Here is a 19640-nt window from a genome sequence, read left to right as displayed (position 1 = left end):
GTCCTGCTGAGCGAGCTGGTTAATCTTTGGAATGGATCTTGTTTTGAACCAGCTTCCAAGATGGCTAACCCTGCTTGGGGGAACTCCTGGAGATTTTGGGGGTAGAGCCCAGGGAGGGGAGTGTTTGGAGACAGGAAGGACCCAAGTGGGGGTATAATACCATGGAGTCTGCCATTTTCTACATGGGGAACTGATTTCTATAGTCTGGAGATCAGTTCTAATTTTAGATGATCTCCAGGAACCATCTGTAGATTGACAATCCTGGCTCTGACTGATAGAAACTTATAAAGGAATACATTTTGTAAGTCTTATGGGAGCCACCAGACCCCTGTTTCATTTAGATGTTACTGCGGCTTCCCTAGTTTTACTAGTTCTCAGCAATTACAGCAGTTGTGAATGGTGTAGTGGTTAAGAGCAGGTTCATTCTAATCTGGAGGAACCAGGTTTGATTCCCCGCTCTGTTGCCTGAGCTGTGGAGGCTTATCTGGGGAATTCAGATTAGCCTGGGCACTCCCACACACGCCAGCTGGGTGACCTTGGGCTAGTCACAGCTTTTCAGAGCTCTCTCAGCCCCACCCACCTCACAGGGTGTTTGTTCTGAGGGGGGAAGGGCAAGGAGATTGTAAGCCCCTTTGAGTCTCCGACAGGAGACAAAAAAGGGGGGATATAAATCCAAACTCCGCTTCTTCTTTTCACATAAGCTTAGTGGTAAAAAAGAAACTGTGCTTCTTAATGCATGAAGCTTTTGGAATGCATTAACGTAAAAACATGAAAGGGAAACCTGCCTTAAAGAAGAAGAGTTTGGATTTATGTCCCCCCTTTCTCTCCTTTAAGGAGACTCAAAGGTGCTTACAATCTCCTTTCCCTTCCCCCCTTACTGCATTAGATACTGTAGAGAGTGATGTGTTTTATGATATGGGGCTGACTGACCAATTAAAATTTGGTAAATACTAGCAATCTCTACAGTGTTAGCATCACAGCCTGTAAGCTCATCCTCAGTACACACCTCTGGAGTATCTTGTTGTAAGGGCACGTGCAAAAAAAGTCCACTTGCAAAATATTAGCCAGTATATTTGAAGCTTTTGGTTTTGAATTAAGTTGTACGCTTGTCATGTTTCAGACTGTGAACAAGGCATGATGAAATATACAAAAATTACGCCGTTTATACAGCTGTCTTTATTTTTCCACGTGCCTAAACAGTGAGCAGAAAAATCTTTCAACGGCGGCGGAAGAATGTCACGAAAGAGTTCCAAAGAAACGAAAAAAGCGAACATTTCCAGCTCCTTGGAGTCTGAAGATATTAGTTTGGAGACTACAGTACCGACCGATGACATCTCCTCCTCAGAAGAACGAGAAGGCACAGTCAAAATTACCAGGCAGCTGATAGAGCGGAAGGAGCTGCTTCATAATCTCCAGTTGCTGAAGATAGAGCTTTCCCAGAAGAACTTGATGTTAGACAATCTGAAAGTGGAGTACCTGACAAAAGTAAGGACTCCCTTTGTGGCTGTGGTCGGATAAATACCTGGAGATTAGGGAGGTGGAATCTGAGAAGGGCGGGATTTGGGGAGGGGATGGACTTCAGTGGGATATAGTGCCACAGAGTCCATCATCCAAAGTGGCACTGTTCTCCAGGTGAATTGATTTTTGTCTCCTGGAGATCAGTTGTATAATGGGAGCTACCGGACCCTCGGACCAGCTGAGCAAGGACTGCATATAGATGTTAAATAACAGAGAGAACCGCCCCCTGAGGAACCCCACAATCTAGGGGGATGCGAGAGGACAGCTGTCCTCCCACTGCAACCCGCATTGCCCGACCCCAGAGGAATGAGTCCAGCCGTTTCAAAGCTGTACCCTTCATGGATTCAAGGCGGGGTGACAAGATGTCAAAGTCCACAGTGTCAAACTCCACTGAGAGATCGAGCAACAACAGCAGCGCTAACCCGGCTCGATCGAACTGTCTCTGGAGCTCGTTTGTGAGGGCGACAAGCACCGTCTCCGTCCCATGCAGGCTGGAAGCTGAATTGGAATGGATCCAAGAAAGATGTGTCATTTAGGAATGCCTGCAACTGCTCCGCCACCCCTTTCCACCTCTAGCCACTGCTTGCCACCGTCCATCTTTTGCCACCTTCCCAACACCCCTCCCGACCACTAGCCATCCCTTGCAACTCTCTACAAGTGCCTGCTTGCCACTCTCACCCACTTCTAGCCCTCCCTTGCCCCCACCCCTTGCCATTCTCCCCCACCCCTAGCCATCCCTTGCCACCCTCCCTCTGCCCCTCCCCACCCCTTGTCAACCTTCCCCACCCCTAGCCATCCCTTGCCACTCTCCCCCACCCCCAGTAAGCCCTCCCTCCCTGCCTTCCCCCCCCCATCTAGCCCTGCTGTATTACCGTGCAGCGGACTTTACTGCTAGTGTATGTATAATATACATTTCATTTTTACTTACAACATTTAAATGCGGACTTTCTGCTCTGTCAAGGATGACATGAATGCCTGTCATTCAAAACCACAAGTTCCATTAGGTACACTTAAAATCTTTGTTGAACCCAAAACAACTACTTGGATCCCAGCTGGTAATATTGTGTGGTTTTCACAAGGTAATTCAGCCGTAAGCAGGCTTTTTCATGGTAGGGTATGTATATATGAGTGAGGGTAAAAATGGTTTGAAGTTAAGGCAAAAGGTTTCTACAATGTCAAAGCTAAAGCAGAGATACATTAGAAAAGGCTGCATGACTGTTTGTTCCACAGAGTTCTCTGATTTGTTTTTTGTTATTTATTTGCTGTTTTGTTATTTATTTGCTGTTATTTTTGTTATTTATTTGCTGTTAGATTGAAGAACTAGAAGAAAGGCTTAATGATGCTCTCCATGAAAAGCAGCTGCTATCTTTGCGACTGGATAATCAGTTGGCATTACAACAGGAAGATGCTCGGTATGAAAAGAAAGGATTCGGGATCAATGTATTCTGATTTTGGAGGCAGCAATAAAGTATAACAGGCTAACAGCGTTTTCTGCAAACTTTGTATTTTAAAACATAACCTATCAGTTGCAAATACTTGAGTGGGTTCTGATGTACACATGAGTATTTATGCCAAGGTCAGTAAAACATAATGAGGGAATGAAAATATGTTTCCAGAAACTTGATCCTCTGATGTTTCTGACAGGATAATGTTTTATAGCTAACGTAATCACAATATTGAATTACTCTTACAAAGCTCTAAGAATGAGGCTTTAATTCACTTTCTGGGCAGATTTAGGTTACCAAGAGTCTCGATGAAAGAACAAAAACATGCTATTAGCTCAGATGTAATTCTGAACAGTGATTTGGCACTGTGCTTATGAGGTAATTATTCCGAGGAATTGTCTGAGAGAGTACATTCTTGTTTAATTTGATTTATAAACTGGAGGTAGGGTATAAAGTTGTAGAAAGTACTGACAATCATCAAAATAAAAATCATAACTTACAGAAATAGCTATTCCACAGATCCTCTGATGAAGTAGCAAGTGAAATGCATCGGGATCTGTAACCATTCCTAAAATGTTTTCATACTGTACCTTTTTTCTTCTCTTCCTGGACTCAGTATCAGTGCGGCCCTCCTCTTCTGCTTGCTAGCATTTGTTTGAACATGCATAAAAATAAACACGCTAAATCAGCTCATGTTCCGTGGAGGGCATCCGATAACTGTCTGTGAAGATTACCAATTGTAATTTTTCTGGAAACCCCACAACCCAGGTTGGAATGGAAGCTGACTGGGTTGTTGAGCTTCACTGGAAGAGCCATTACAAAGCACTGGCTAGCCGCTAGAGGAATGCACTGAAAGCCATTACAAAGCACAGAAGCAGGAGGGACGCTACCGTATTTCTCCGAAAATAAGACAAGGTCTTATATTAATTTTTGAAAATCTGCATAATATTTTTTGGCCTTTCGTACCGGAGAATTAAGTCTAAATTCTTTTTTTTTAACTTTTAAATGCAAATTGTGTGTGTTTAAAGAATTTAAAAAATTAATATGTTGCTGTGACACTATACTATGCATATATTTTATGCATTTCTGAGTTTTTAAACTTTTCTGTGTCATTTGCCGGCCTTCACTTGTTGTCTGTGGCTTCCCCAAAACTCCCATTTAATTTCTTACGCCGATCCGTGATATATCAAAACTGTGGTGGGGAGAGTCATGATGTGGAAAGGATAACTGTATCTTTATTATTTCCATAGAAAACATAAAGAGTTAATGAAGCAGGAAATGGAAACCATCTTGTTGCGCCAGAAGCAACTGGAGGAGACTAATCATCAGTTAAGAGAACGGGCAGGAGATATTCGTCGCAACCTGCGTGACCTTGAATTGACCGAAGAATACTATGCCAAACTCAAATCCCTTCCTGAGGAAGAACTTTCACTTCCTGAATATGTGTCTGTAAGTATTGTAGTTGCAATGAGATTTGTAATTTGAATAATACGTGAAAAACATGAATTGATAGCGAAAATGATTGAATGAATAAATGCAAAAGGGTGCTTAAGAAGGCCCTGTTAGTATCTGTTAGTTAGTCTGTATGGGGTGACTGATTTCTCTATAGAATGATCTATATTGTGTTCTGTTAGGACTATAATTTTGGAGGCACCGTCAATATAGACATGTGACAAAATCTGTTTTTGTGTCACATAACTGGGGAACTGAAGTATTGGGACTGACTTCCGAAACACATAATTTAATATCATTGTATGGTAGACAGCTAGCAGGATTGTAAAGTGGACAGAGAACGCCTCTCTAAAACCTCTTCAGATTTTTATCTTCAAAGAAATACCATTGCATCTCATGGATGGACATCCACTGACAGTTATTTTTGTAATATTTAAAACCATCTAGAAATCCCTGGTTTGGCAACGGAGAAGTAATTTTGAAGTTTATTCTTCAATCCTCAGCTTTGGGACCTTAAATAAATATTATGTGCTTATGATCTTATTGAAAACATTTTGAAGTTGAAAGAGGTTTTGTTTTTACAACTGATAATCAGTATTTGGGTTTCTAAATAGATTAAGATGTCGTTGTCAAAGCGTCAGACTAGAATTTAGGAGATCCAGGATCAAACTGTTATCTCCCTTGAAGCTTGCTGCATGGCCGTGGCCTGGCTACTCCCTCTCTTCTTGGCCTGCCTCACAAGATTATTATGAAGCTAAAATGGAGGAGCACAGAACAATGGACTCCAGCCAGAGCTTCTGACAGGAAGGACAGGTTAAAAATGTACTATGCAAATAATAAATTAATTTATTTAACTTAACGTTTAAACACCTGATCCTTTGTAGAATGGTATTTATTTTTATTATTTATTTTGTTGAACTTAATGCCCCCTTCTTCCTTTCACTCAGAATAGCTAACAAATCAACAGAATTCACAAATTAAAACAACATTCAAACCTTCAAATCCTATTGCAGATGGCAATTTCTTTAGATGATATAAAGTGCCAATAACCATCCAGATACGATCAATCAAAACACTCCTATTCCACTTTATACCAGGTCGAGGGGGAGGAAGCAGAGGCGTTCCTCCCATTGGGCAGCTGCCCAGGGCACCACCTTGTGGTGGGTGACAAAATTGCAGGTTCGTTTGGGGGGGGGATTTTGTATTTTCAGTGTTTTTTCCATTTTTGGCCTGCAGGGAGCGCAGATTTTAGGCTAGCAGCACCAAAATATCCAGGATTTTTGGGGAGACTCTCCTGATGAGAGGAGCTCCTTGGTTTGGTGATAGCTTGGTTTAGAGTCCAAAGTGCTATGGACTCCTGAAAGGAGTGCTCCCCCATCCCAATTAAGTCCTCCCAAATGGGAGCTAATAGGAGATGGGGGCTATACCTTTGAGGGTCCATAACTTTGGATCCCCTGAACCAAAACTTCACCAAACCTGGGTGGTATCATCAGTGGGGTCTCACGAAACTCTGAAATTTTGGTGCTGCTATGTTATTAATTGCACCCCTGACAACAGGCACCCCCTAAATTTCCCCAGATTCTCTTTTTAAATCCACTCCCTTCTTGCCAATGCTTGTTTTCTTTCTTTCTTTTATTCTCTCAATGCCTAATAAAGATTGTTGTTGTTGTTGTTGTTATTATTATTAAATGCACCCCCTTCGGCATGGATTTAAAGGGAGAAACTGAGGTCCCCAGTTTTAACATTGAAAGGGATGCTGTTTCAGGGTGGGGGAGAATCCACCCCAAAATAGCATCACTTTCAATGTTGTTTAAACTGCGGACCACAGATTCTCCCTTTAAGGTGGATTTTAAAGGAGAATCTGGGCTCCCTAGTTTAAACACCATTGAAAATGATGCTGTTTGGGGGTGGATTCCAGTATCACTTGTTTAAATGAGGGAGCCCAGATTCTCCTTTTAAATCCACCTTAAAGGGAGAATCTGCGGTCCCCAGTTTAAATAACATTGAAAGTGATGCTGTTTCCCCCAGTTGGGGGGACTGGATACAACACCATAAAATGTTTTCATAGCAGTAATAAAACATTTTGAAAATGTTTTCCAAAAATTATTTCTGCTGTGTGGCATGACCCATTGCTATGTTCGGATTTGTGAGTTGGGGGATGTTCTATAATGTGATGGTGACTTTGAAAAGACCTGGTGGAAAAAAAAATCATTGTTTGGTCATGGTGGGGGAGGGTGGCCACCCATGGGGGGAATCAAACTCAGGTTTTGCCCAGGGCTCCAGTTTGCCTATGTACCCCTCTGGGAGGAGGGATGGATTTGGGTGGCCAGCAAAGCTCAAAAGAAAGCTGTTGCTGGCCTCAACCAAAAGCCTGTTGGAACATCTCTGTCTTACAGGCTGTGTGGAACTGAGCTAAGTCCCACAGGGACCTGGTCTCAGCTGACAGAGAGTTCCTCCACATTGGGGCCAGGGCCAACTGGGCATTCTTGGAGCCAGGGACCACTAAAAGGTTGCTTCTTTGACATAGTGGTTTAGAGCAGGTGTACTCTAATCTGGAGGAACCGAGTTTGATTCCCTGCTCTGCTACTTGAGCTGTGGAGGCTTATCTGGGGAACTAGATTAGTTTATGCACCATAACACATGCCAGATGATTGACCTTGGGCTAGTCACAGTTCTTCGGAGCTCTCTCAGCCCCACCTACCTCACAGGGTGTTTGTTGTAAGTGGGGAAGGAAAAGGAGTTTGTGAGCCCCTTTAAGTCTCCTATAGGAGAGAAAGGGGGGATATAAATCCAACTCTTCTTCTTCTTCTGGCCCAGGGGTCCCCAAACTACAGCCCGGGGGCCAAATGTGGCCCCCTGAAGGCATTTATCCGGCCCGCCAGGCATGGCGGCGATGGCTCCATTCATGTGCAGTGGGGGCTCGAGGGAGAGGAGGAACTGGCCCCAACGGCTGTGGATTGCAATTACATGATGGCACCCCCAAATCTCCATGAATTTTCTGACCCAGAGTTGGAAACCTTACACGTGGCAACTCCTGCTCCGCCTTTCCCTCTCGGCTACTCCATGTAAGTTGCTTCCTCAGGCTTTCTGTTCCTCACCACTTCCCATTGGCATCAGCCAGGCTACGGCTGCACTGCTCGCTGGCTGCTAGGGAGGAAGAACCCAGGAAGATACCTAATCCTGGGTTAGATGGAATGCTTCATTGGGAAAGTTCTGCTTTTTTTTACAGGGGAAGGTATTCCACAGCCTCCCCAACAATATTTGGAGCCCACCCTGTACTTGACATACTTTGGTCACTGTTCTAAAAAATAGACCATGACAGAAAGGCTGAAAGGTGAAATCAAACATTTTACAATCATTTGTGCATAGGAATTTGTTCATAGTTTTTTTTAGTCCGGCCCTCCAACAGTCTGAGGGACAGTGAACTGGCCCCCTGTTTAAAAAGTTTGGGGACCCCTGTTCTGGCCGATACTTGGCAGAGGCATACTAAGTGAGGTGGTCCCGTAGATATGACGGTCCCAGACCACTCAAGGCCTTAAAGGTTAAAACCAAAACCTTGAACATGATCCAGAATTCAACCAGTAACCAGTGCAGTTGGCGAAGCACAGGTTAAAGATGCGTTTGTATTGTGGTCCCTGTAAGGACCCTCACTACTGCATTCTGAACCAGCAGTAGCTTCCAGAGCAGTGCCAAGGGTAGACCAGCCTAAAGCGAGTTACTGTAGAACAGGGGTAGGGAACCTGCGGCTCTCCAGATGTTCAGGAACTACAATTCCCATCAGCCTCTGTCAGCATGGCCAATTGGCCATGCTGGTAGGGGCTGATGGGAATTGTAGTTCCTGAACATCTGGAGAGCCGCAGGTTCCCTACACCTGCTGTAGAAGGTGACCTTTTCAGTAATTGTTTGTTCTTTATTTGCGATTTTTATGGTCCCGGCCAGTCTTCAGTGACTTATTTCATGGGTGCATTATTTTTCAGAAAGGCACTTGTGTAGCACTTAGCTTTTAAAAAGAGAAGCCAGTGCCTCAGTGCTCTCCATTTAAATGAAGACAAGGCAGATAGAAAGGTATGAAATGCCAGTCATTATTTTATTGACTGTGAAGAATAATAACCTTGTTGGTCTTTACTTGTTATTTCCAGATCCGATTCTATGAAGTGGTGCATCCCTTAAAAAAAGAACTAAGCGAGCTGCAGGTGAAAAAGGAGCTGTTGTCTGAAGAACTTAAGGATTACAAATCTCAGCTGAAAGACCTGACGGAGGTTGGTGTGTCAATGTGTGTTTTCAAATGTATTGTTTCAAAGGAAATATGGTGCATTTGAGTGCATTGCTTATTGTTAAAGGTTGGCAAGCACCAGTTTTTTCCTGTCTCCTCAGTTCTTTTGACATATACAAAGTACAGTGTGCTGGACTGTGCAATTATTTTCTTTGTGGGGCAGGTGTAGCCATTTGTACTGGTTACCCTCTCAAAATGTCTTGCTGTAAACTGTCAAATATTTGGTCTTGGTAGACACTTGAATAGATTCATAGTGCCCCTCTTGCTTCTGTGCTGTGTAATAATGGCTTTCAGTGCATTCCTCAAGAGAGTTACTGCAGCCAGTGTAATGGCTCTTCCAGTGAAGCTCAACAACCTAGTCAGCTTCCATTCACAAAAAAGTCTGACGTCATTTTAAAATGCATCTAGGTAGTCATGTCCAGCCAAGCAACGCTTGAGTTATATAGCAAACAAACTTTATTGGGGAAGTTTGAACTGCGAACTGTCAGTAATATCAAGAAGGTTTCTGTGCACATAATCTCTTGGGTATCTCTTGCAGTAAACTTTTCCATCTCTGAATTTGTTTCTCTCCCTCACTCAGTGGATGTTGCAGCATCTTTTTAAACAACTTTTTAGAAGAAGAAAAGTTTGGATTTATACCCCTCTTTCTCTCCTGTAAGGAGACTCAAAAGGGCTTACAGTCTCCTTGTCCTCCCCCCCCCCCCCAACAACAAACACCCTATGAGGTGGGTGGGGCTGACAGAGCTCCGAAGAACTGTGACTAGCCCAAGGTTACCCAGCTGGCATGTGTTGGAGTGCACAAGCTAATCTGGTTCACTAGAAAAGCCTCCGCAGATCAAGTGGCAGAGTGGGGGATCAAACCTGGTTCTCCAGATTAGAGTGCACCTGCTCTTGACCACTACACCACATTCGTGGTACCATCTTGAAACATTTTTTTAAAAGGCTAGCTTCCCACAAAAGACAGAGCCATTCAAGACTGGAGGATGTCAATCAATGAAGACTTCTTCTCCCACCAAAATTATCAATATCATCTGAGTATCCAGAAAGGGTTGCAATCCTGCAGGTGGGGCCTGGAGATCTTCTGGTATGACTGCTGATCTCTGGACTACAGAGATGAATTCCCGTGGAGAAGATGACTGCTTTGGAGAGTGGACTCTCTGGCATTATACCCTGCAAGAGAGTCCACATCCCACTTTAAACCCCACCCACCCTAAAAACCCACCCTAAAAAACTCCTCACCCACCCTTAAAATCTGCAGGTATTCCCCAAACCCAAAGCTGGCAGCATTGGAATATAGAGGTTCCAATGTTCCAGTTAGCAAGAATAGAGATAAAATAAATACTTGCAATGTTTCTACATTCAGGAGCCAAGAATGAGTCCTAGTAAAGCCTTTAATCTGCTCTGAGTATTTCTATAATGTATCAAGGACTCTTCCTAAAAAGTAGTGTTTCCATAGAAAATCAGTCTCTGGCAAGCAAGCAAGTACTGTTTATTTGGACCAGGTATCATTCAAAATGCACCAGTTTCTGGGACTGTGGAAGTTTTGCATGTGGGAGTAATCCCACGTTCAGTCATAGGCATTCCAGCAAAACAGCACCTGGAATAGCCTGGGTGAATCCCAGTTAAGGATTCCAGTTGTTGGGATTTCATTTATACAAGGTGCCAATTCTGATTTTGTGACTAATGAAAGTTAGCTTGAATATCTGCATCTTCAATTCCTTTGTACTTTATATGAGTAGTAGGTAAAGTGTTAATTGTCAGGCACATACCAGGTTCATAGCTGCCAAGAATAAACAGTTTTTAATGACATAGACACATGCAGTTGGAAATTGGTTTTGTACCAACGCCATCTAATCTAAAGCAACAGCACCTGCATTTAAGGTCATTATAAACTGCAAATTTGGGGACTCTTCTCTGTGACCTGAAACATCCTTTTTTTCCTTCTCTTCATCTTCCACCTCCATTTTATTTTTGCTGACCATCCATTCTGAACAAGAGGTTTATAGAAATTAAAGTTTCTCGGTTGTTTTTCTTAGCTTGTCCTAGTTGAGCTTTTTTTAAATGCATCAAGTGCCTGCAAACTGTTCTCATTTCTTTTTGTCACAAAGGCTGAATCGAAGCTTATACTCTTACTTACCACTTGATGTCAGTATCTGCCCAGCAATAATACTCTTCCTTTGGCTTCTAGAACTAAGACACAGCAGTGATTGAGTGGGATCCTGCATAAAGATGGTGTGAAAGAGTGCGTGCTGAGCGGGGTCTGTGCTTGTTTAGGTGTTCAGTTTCTGGTGAAAGGTTAAACATTTGATGTCATGATCTTCAGAAGACAAATGCATCTAATCAGCTCTCAAGCTTGTGAGAGCAGACATTTGTTTCCACCCTGGTCTATTTGAATCAATACTTTTATAGTCTCCTAACAAAGTTTATCTTATTGAAAACGTATTGGGATTCTCCCCCCCCCCGCCCCCCCCCAATTCCCTGGCAAGTGTGCTGGCTTAGCTCCAGCACTTCAATACGTAGAATGAATTGAGCTATATGTTGAAAATGCACCTGATGTCTAATTGCCAAACCGGGAATAAAACTATAAATATTTTATTTATTTATTTCGATTTATATGCCGCCCTCCCCACAAGGGCTCAGAGTGGCTTACAGTAATCAGTAACACATAGCATTCAAATAACTAACCAATTAAAACAGTTATAATAGTTAAAATCATATCTCATCTAGTAAAAATACATTTAAATTTAAAATCAACTAAATCTTAAAACTTCAAATAGAATTAAAATAAAACGTCATTTAAAGCATAGAGGGTTTAAGGATTAGGGCCAGTAACAAGTGTAACTGAGAATAAAAACAATTACAATTTTGATTTAAGTATCAGCCCTTAACCAAAAGCCTGGCGGAACAACTCTGCCTTGCAGGACCTGCGGAATTGCATCAAATCCCACAGGGCCCTGATGTAAGGTGGCAGAGTGTTCCACCAGGTAGGGGCCAGGGCTGAAAAATAGTATTTTGGAAGGCACTTGTACGTGCTTGATACATTTGACTTGCCATTTTCCTTTTTTTCAGCACCTGAAAAGTTTGCCTGAAGGCAGTTAAAGAATTACTGAGATGAATTTCAGACCATTCGGATTACTGGTACTCTGCCTCGCAGCCATTCACTGCAGGCTTTTCTTTCTGCATTGTTTTTACCCCTTTCTGAAGCCACCAGGAAAACTAGGTTGTGATATCCCATAGAAAGCCACAAATACTTGAGGGCTCCTACAACCTATCCATAGCATACTGATAGCAGCCTAGTAAGGCATGCCTGCAAACTTCTATAGCTAAAATGTAGTCATATGATGACAGTCGGGTTTCTCGTTATCCTACAATCTATTAGACTGTGGCAAATGTAATACCATTTACACAATCCGTGGTGTGGTCACATTCATTATTTTGTGCGGGTTGCTGGGCACATCTTCTCAAAAACCATATCCCGTAGCCTAAAAGGGGGAGGGAGGGAGGCAAGGTTACATAGGGAAAATATAACTAAAATAGGTATTAGAACTTTCTAGCCCTGTGGCGAAGAAGTATGTTTTCAGACCATAACGAACTAATGGAACTGGTGTTGTGTGCTAGTTAAGAGGCCATTTTACTCAATTTTGTGTTATGTTTTCCTGGAATGTGTTGATAAATAGTTGGGTTTTTTAAAAAGGGGTACACGAAACATTTGCTAGATTTTTTTAAAAAAATATTCATTTTCTTCAAAAAACAGGGAAAACCCAAAACCTTTTGGGGGGAAAAAGGGATACACTTGGTTTCTGAATATTTAGCAGTAAGTCCATACTCAGTTTTTGACTACATGCCATGCATTTAGATATTGATAAAGTAAGGTCCTCAACCCATTGATTTACCAGAGGTTGGTTTTTATTTTTCCACGGTTGTTATGTGAGTCTTTTAGCTGCTGTAAGGGCACGGAAGGTCCATTTTTGTTGACCACTGCTCAGCCTCCAACAGAGGCAAAAAGTTTAAAAGTATCTAGACATCTGCAAAACTCAGTGAACATTCTAATAGAAAATTGATATGAGTACTACCTTCTTCCCAGAAAAATCAAATGATTGGATGCACAGCCTTTACTAGACCTGTTCCCAACTAACATTAGTCACGGTAGTTAAATAGAAACTCCCTGTCTGGAGGCCATGTGCCTCTCTGAAGGTCAGGTGGCAGGTATAGAACAGGGGATGTTTGGTTTTGTGTGGTTTAACAGTTCGTGTCATTTCTCTGTAAGAGGTTCATTGGTCAATGAGACAGGGGGACCTGTGCTGTTTGGGGTAACAGTTTTGAGGTCAGTGTCTGAAGTAGCGAAACACTTTTGATTAGAAAGTCGGCCACGCTGATAGGGGTTGACTTTTTTTAAAAAAAATAATATGTTTGTAAATGTAGCTGCTGGCATTGTAGCTGCTGGCATGTAAATGTAGCTGCAGGGAGGGTTTTAATGGGGGGAGGGGGTTGTTCTGTTAGGAGCTGAGTTTCTTCCTGTTGCTCATTCCCTTCTGGCTGCTGCATCTGTATTTAATTGCATTCTGATTTTTAGATTTTTCTCCTGTTGGATTGTAAGCCACTTTGCATCTTGCTTTGCAGGAATCAAATATCTGAATAGATAAACACTTTCCTCTCTTGCTGCTTTCTTGCTGGGAAAAGCTATTCTAAAGCTATTTTCACCTGGTTCTTCCCTTCCCCCATCTCATTTTCCTCCTTTAAAAGGAAAGCTCCATCTCTCTCGTCCTGACTTTTTTCTTTAATACAACGATCCTGACAGCTGACATGCGGAAAGAAGTTTTTTTTAAAAAAGCAGAAAAAACCTTATATTTATGCTTGATTCCTGCAGCATGCATTATGGAATATAGATTGTTAACAGTTCCAGATTTTCCAGAGTAAACTGTTTGGAATTTGAGTTGGTTTTACTTCAGCATTTTTTAAAGGCCACTGAAAGAAGTGGTTTGATCATGGGGTTAAGGACAATACCAAGAAGTTACCTTTTCAGAAACACCTCCCACACACATACACACAGTGGTTTTCTGGGAATTTAGCTGCCTTGCTTCCTTCTCCAGAGTTGGAGGGGAGCCAGTGTGGTATAGTGGTTAAGAGTAGCGGGCTCTAATCTGGAGAACTAGGTTTGATTCCCCACTCCTCCACATGAGCAGCAGACAGTAATCTGAAGAACTGGGTTTGTTCCTCCACTCCTCCACATGCAGCTTGCTGGGTGACCTTGAGCCTGTCACAATTCTCTCAGAACTCTCTCAGTCATCCCCCACCTCACAAGGAATCTGTTGTGGGGAAGGAAAAGAGATTGCAAGCCACTTTGCATCTCTTTAAAGGTAGAGAGCCAGTGTGGCATAGTGGTTAAGAGCAGGTGCAGGAGAGAAAGTGGGGATATAAATCCAAACTCTTCTTCTTCTAGAGAAAAGCAGGATACAAAAACCAACTCTTCTTTTTGAAGAGTGGTGTTAACATGTTTTCCGAACCTGTAATTACTGAACTAGTTTTCCATTTTTATGCCAAAGCATAAAGGGTTCAGGCTTGGCTTTAAGGCAACAGATAGATTTTCAATTAAGACTGATTTCTGATTGACCTGATTAATTTTTTTAACGCCCTATCTGACCTGGTTCTGTTCATCTGCCTGGTTCCATCTAATTCTGTTAATACCGATGTGTGCTGTACCCCCAAACAGTGACCTTTCCTGGTGACCCAGGGTAGAAATTTGTGAGGCTTCTTGTTGCCTGCCAAGGTGATGCTCCTGAAGTTGGAGAGTCTTCCTTGTAAATTAAAAACATGTGAAGTACAAGAACTTGTTTTTCAGGGTTTAATAAATCCACCTGTTTTAATAGTGATCAGCCTGGACAAGGGTGAAATTATCTGTACCTAGCTTAAGGGCAAATAGTATTGTGTGACATCAGTGTTTTGTTTTTTTACATGCTGAACAGAACATGGATTTTACATTTGCAATCTATTAAAATGTTGCTAAATATATGAATGATTGTAGGGGATCAGGAATAATAGGCTCCTTGGAGTGAACATCAAAACAATGTGTGATCTAATACGAGGGATAGAGTAGGGGAATTCCAAAGTCAAGATATATTACAAGAAAGCTAAATTTGCTTTTTTAAAGGAGTATTTAGAACCGGATGATGATTTTGGTCTGATTGGCTGCATCTTATTGGGAAGGAAAGGATCTGAAATAAGGACTTTAGTAGATTCTCTCAAGTTTAAATAAAGGCAAAAGGTAAAGATGCGCAAGCACCCAATCATCACTGATCCATGGGGCAATGTCAATCATCTAGGCAGGCAGAATTTGCTGTTGCCTTCTCCAGTTGTTTACACTTTATCTCTAGTAAGCTGAGTACTCATTTTACCGGCCTCAGAACGATGGGAGGATGAGTCAGCCTTCAGTGAGCTACCTTCAGCGGGACTTCTGTCAGGATTGAACTTGGGTCAGAAGCAGAGCTTTGCCTCTGATGCAGTAGCTTACCACTGCGCCTCAAGTCTCAAGTTTAAATATCTGGCAATCAGTTATTCCAATCAATTTGCCATTGTTTTCAATTTTATATAACTATCTGTTTCAGTAAAGGCTGTGGAGATGGATACCTTTAAACCCCAGAAGGCATTTGATTCCTGAATCTCATAACATTCAGTAAAAAATGGTATGGTCTTATGACCAAGTAATAAATTGAATGAGTGATGTAACTTAGAAATGTTTGTGTGTGTTTTTTACTTCGAAAGAATTATGAAGCTTTATGGGAAAACTTATCATTGGAAAACAGAATGAACTGTTTAGTGAATAGATTTCATGATCTGCTTTAAGGTCCGAATGGGACTTATTTATATTAAGTATTTACATAAAGAAGTGGAAGAAAGAATCTGTTCCAATTTCCCTAAAGATGTTAAAGCCAGACCTAATATGAATGCTATCCAATGAATGTCATCCGGCCAGGGGCGTAACGAGGCAGCCCTGGGGAAACTGTAGCCCTGGGAAAAACCTGAGTTGGATGCCCACCCCCCCATGGGCGGCCACTCCACCACGACCAATTTTTTTTGCACCAGGACATTGGTGCCTGCAGGGGGTGCATTTATAGACATATCAGTACATGTGTCTGGGAGCATGATGTAGTGCTAGCAAATGTGAGTGCGGGGTTGACAACAGTGGGCTCTTACGTTGACACCAGCCCTAATTGAAACTACACAGTCAACCTAAGTCGGTGGAACTACAATCAAGTTGTTACTTATGCCCAGCAGAACCAAACCGGTCTGTCAGGTTGCCATCTGTGGCTCAGGAAATTTCTAGAGATTTGGGGGCAGAGCCTGGGAAAGGCAAATTTTTGGGCGGGAAGGGAGCTCAGCAGGGATATATGATTCCATACAGCCTATCTACTCTTGGGGAACTGGTCTCTGTTGCCTGGAGATCAGCTGCAATTCTGGAAGATGATGATGAAGAAGAAGAGTTTCGATTTATATCCCCCTTTCTCTCCTGGAAGGAGACTGAAAGGGTCTTACAAACAACTTTCCCTTCCTTTCCCCACAACGGACACCTTATGAGGTAGGTGGGGCTGAGAGAGTCCCAGTTCCAAAGAACTGTGACTAGCCCAACTTCATCCAGCAGCCTTCATGTGTAGAAGTGGGAAGGCAAATCCAGTTCACCAGATAAAACTCCTCCACTCATGTGGAGGAGTGGGGAATCAAACCTGGCTCTTCAGATTTGAGTCCATCTGCTCTTAACCACTACACCCCGCCAGCTCTTGAGTCTAGAGATTGAGATTTTGTTCACTTCCTCTGGTGACTATTCTAGAATATGGGAGACGAAGCCAGGGGCGTAATGAGGCAGCTCTGGGCAAACTGTAGCCCTGGGCAAAACCTGAGTTGGATGGCCACCCCCCCATGGGCGGCCACTCCACCACGACCAAAAAATTTTTTGCACCAGAACATGGGTGCCTGCAGGGGGTGAAGTTTTTAGACATATCAGCACCAAAATTTCAGCATATCATCAGGAGACTGTCCTTATGCTACTCCCCAAGTTTGGTGAGGTTTGGTTCAAGGAGTCCAAAGTTATGGACTCCCAAAGGGGGTGCCCCATCCCCCATTGTTTCCCATGGGAGCTAATAGGAGATGGGGGCTACAGTTTTGAGGGTCCATAACTTTGGCCCCGCTGCACCAAACTGCACCAAACCTGGGGGGGTATCATCAGGGCAGTCTCCTGATGAGACCCTGAAAGCTTTGAGACTGTGCCTTCAGAAATGCCCCCCCCCCCAGCCTGCAACCCCCATGGACAGCAATACAGAAAACTCAATGCAGAACAAAGATTCTTGGGCAAATTTCTGGGATGTTCCTGCAGGGGGCGCATTTTTGGATGTATTCGCACCAAAACTTCAGGGTATCATCTGGAAACTGTCCTTATGGTACCCACAACGTTTGGTGCAGTTTGGTTTAGGGGGTCCAAAGTTATGGACCCTCAAAGGGGTGCCCCGTCCCCCATTCTTTGCTAAGGAGATGGGGGCTACCCTAGTTATGGACCCCCTGAACCAAACTGCACCAAACCTTGGGGGTGCCATCATGACAGTTTCCAGATTTTTGGTTCTGATACGTCCAAGAATCCCCTCCCTGCAAGAACACTCCAAAATTTGCCCAAGAATCTTTGTTCTGCATTGAGTTTTCTGCATTGCTGTCAATGGGGGTTGCAGGCTGGGGGGGGCACATTTCTGAAGGCACAGTCTCAATACTTTCAGGGTCTCATCAGGAGACTTCCCTAGTGATACCCCCCAGGTTTGGTGCAGTTTGATTCAGGGTATCCAAAGTTATGGACCCTCAAAACTGTAGCCCCCATCTCCTATTAGCTCCCATTGGAAACAATGGGAGATTGGGGCACCCCCTTTGGGAGTCGATAACTTTGGACTCCCTGAACCAAACCTCACCAAACTTGGGGGGTAGCATAAGGACAGTCTCTCCTGATGATACGCTGAAATTTTGGTGCCACTAGCCTAAAAACTGCGCCCCCTGTAGGCCAAAAATGGAAAACCACTAAAAATATCCAAAAACGAACCCAGCATTTTGATGCCCCCCACAAGGTGATGCCCTGGGCAGCTGCCCACCTTGCCCAATGGGCATTACGCCAGTACATCCGGCCTGACAGAATTTTTATTAAGCTCCATAGGTATTTGACTGAGTAGTTATGTTAATGTCTTCTTTAACGCTTGCTTACAGCTGTTTTTCTGAGTTTCTCTTGTCTTAATGACCAAGAAAAGGTTGTTGTAATGAACATTCAGACATGCATTCAGCTAATAACACAACTAGTTGATGCCCCTGGTGGGGCTCTGTCCTTGTGTTAGTGGAATAGTGGCCACACTATTTATATCAGGGGGCTCCAACTCTGGCACTTCAAATGTTCATGGACTAAAATTCCCATCAGCCCCTGCTGGCATGGCCAATTGAGGCTGTTGGGAATTGCAGTCCATGAACATCTGAAGTGCCAGAGCTGGACACCTCTGGTTTACATGTTGCATAGTTGTTTTAAAAGTGAGGGACATTTCAAAAAGTCAGTTTGATATGAATTGGTGGTTAGCTGAATCAAAGAAGCAAAGTTGGAAGGTATACAGAAGCCTTTGGGCACATTTAATGTATCTCTCCACCCAATGGTAACTCAAGGCCTAGACCCCTAACACACACCTTTTCTTGGAGTTCAACATGATCATGATGACATTGGCACAGATGTGACATTTTTGCAGCCCTGGTGCAAGTGATATACCTTGTCATTAGTCCATTAGCATCAGTCAGCATTTTCTAAACTAAATATTCGTTTTTCTCATCGAGCAGAATTTATAACTACACAATCAGAGCCTCAGTTTTGTTATACGGTCAAAGACCAACATACACAATTAAAACACTGCTTAAAATTTTGGACCAAAATGATAAAATAGTTATAAAGTACAGAGTGAAGTACAGTAAAACATAATTTGCAAATATTAAAACCAAATCGATTCTCAAAGCCCATAAACACTATTTGGAATTTATGTGTCAGTGCATTTGACAAATTTTACTGGCAATTGCACAGAGCTTAAGCAGCTGACACTGTAATGATTGGGTTGGTGTCTTCCAGTAAAAATCTGGCCTGAGCCGAACACTGGCTTCTTGAAGATTATAAGAGTACTATTAAGATGGAAGTTAATTAGCTTGGTTCACATTGTCAAGAGTGGTGAAAATGCTTTTCAAACTCAAAATGTCTGGCAGAACTAGAATTTTTATATATACAACTGACTAACCAGGATAGTACCATAATTACTGGTTTGTCTCTGACCTGAAACTAACCTTGGTGGCTCCACCTACTTTTCAAAAGTATTGTTTAAAGTATTTCATCGGTTTTTCACTGTGTTCAGTATTGAATCTCTTCCTGAACCTGACCCTTTGGATGGTTTCCACTTTAACTTCTTATTTCTGAGGTTTTTGGAGCTGGGACTGCAGAGGATAAAATGTTTTAAATGTATAGAAAAGGGCCAAAAAATGGGGTGGGAGGGACTAGTGGCCAGAATTAAAAGTAACAAGCTGCTTGATCTCCATTCTCAGGGGCCATTAGAGTTATGTGTGCAGAGGAGAATGGATGAGCATAGTAAGGTTAAGTACCGCTCCCACCTGCTTTCTGATTCTCTGGTGTAAAGAATCTCTTGTACTTCTTAAAGTTGACAGTGTAAGGTACGGCTCTTTATTTGTTAAATGCTCTTTCCTACAAGAAAGCTTACAAGAATCTATGGCCCAAACTGCTGAGAGCTGATGATGGTTAAATAGCACAACGTTCTAATAAGTCAAGGCACAAACAAAAAACTTGGAGTTTTCAGCCCTTCCCCATGGCTAATCCCCCTAGGTTTCAATAGGTTTCCAAAGAGGGAACCCCCCCCCCCCCGAATACTATTGGGCTTATCTTTTAGTAGAAC

General features: G+C 42.8%; 1 protein-coding gene across 1 annotated transcript in view; it reads left to right on the top strand.

Annotated features, from left to right (window-relative positions):
- PIBF1 (progesterone immunomodulatory binding factor 1) overlaps window positions 1-19640 on the top strand; it is a 121534-nt gene that overhangs the window by 2090 nt on the left and 99804 nt on the right. The window contains exons 2-5 of the mRNA XM_048494119.1: window positions 1201-1485; window positions 2830-2930; window positions 4214-4412; window positions 8555-8674. Of these exons, the coding sequence (XP_048350076.1) occupies window positions 1234-1485; window positions 2830-2930; window positions 4214-4412; window positions 8555-8674 (672 nt within the window). The 5' untranslated portion in view covers window positions 1201-1233. The remainder of the gene's footprint in view (window positions 1-1200; window positions 1486-2829; window positions 2931-4213; window positions 4413-8554; window positions 8675-19640) is intronic.

Source organism: Sphaerodactylus townsendi, linkage group LG04 (genome assembly GCF_021028975.2).
Source record: "Sphaerodactylus townsendi isolate TG3544 linkage group LG04, MPM_Stown_v2.3, whole genome shotgun sequence".
In the NCBI taxonomy this organism is placed as follows: Eukaryota; Metazoa; Chordata; class Lepidosauria; order Squamata; family Sphaerodactylidae; genus Sphaerodactylus; species Sphaerodactylus townsendi.
The sequence above is the reverse complement of the archived record's forward strand: the minus strand, read 5'-3'. Positions and strand labels throughout refer to the sequence as shown.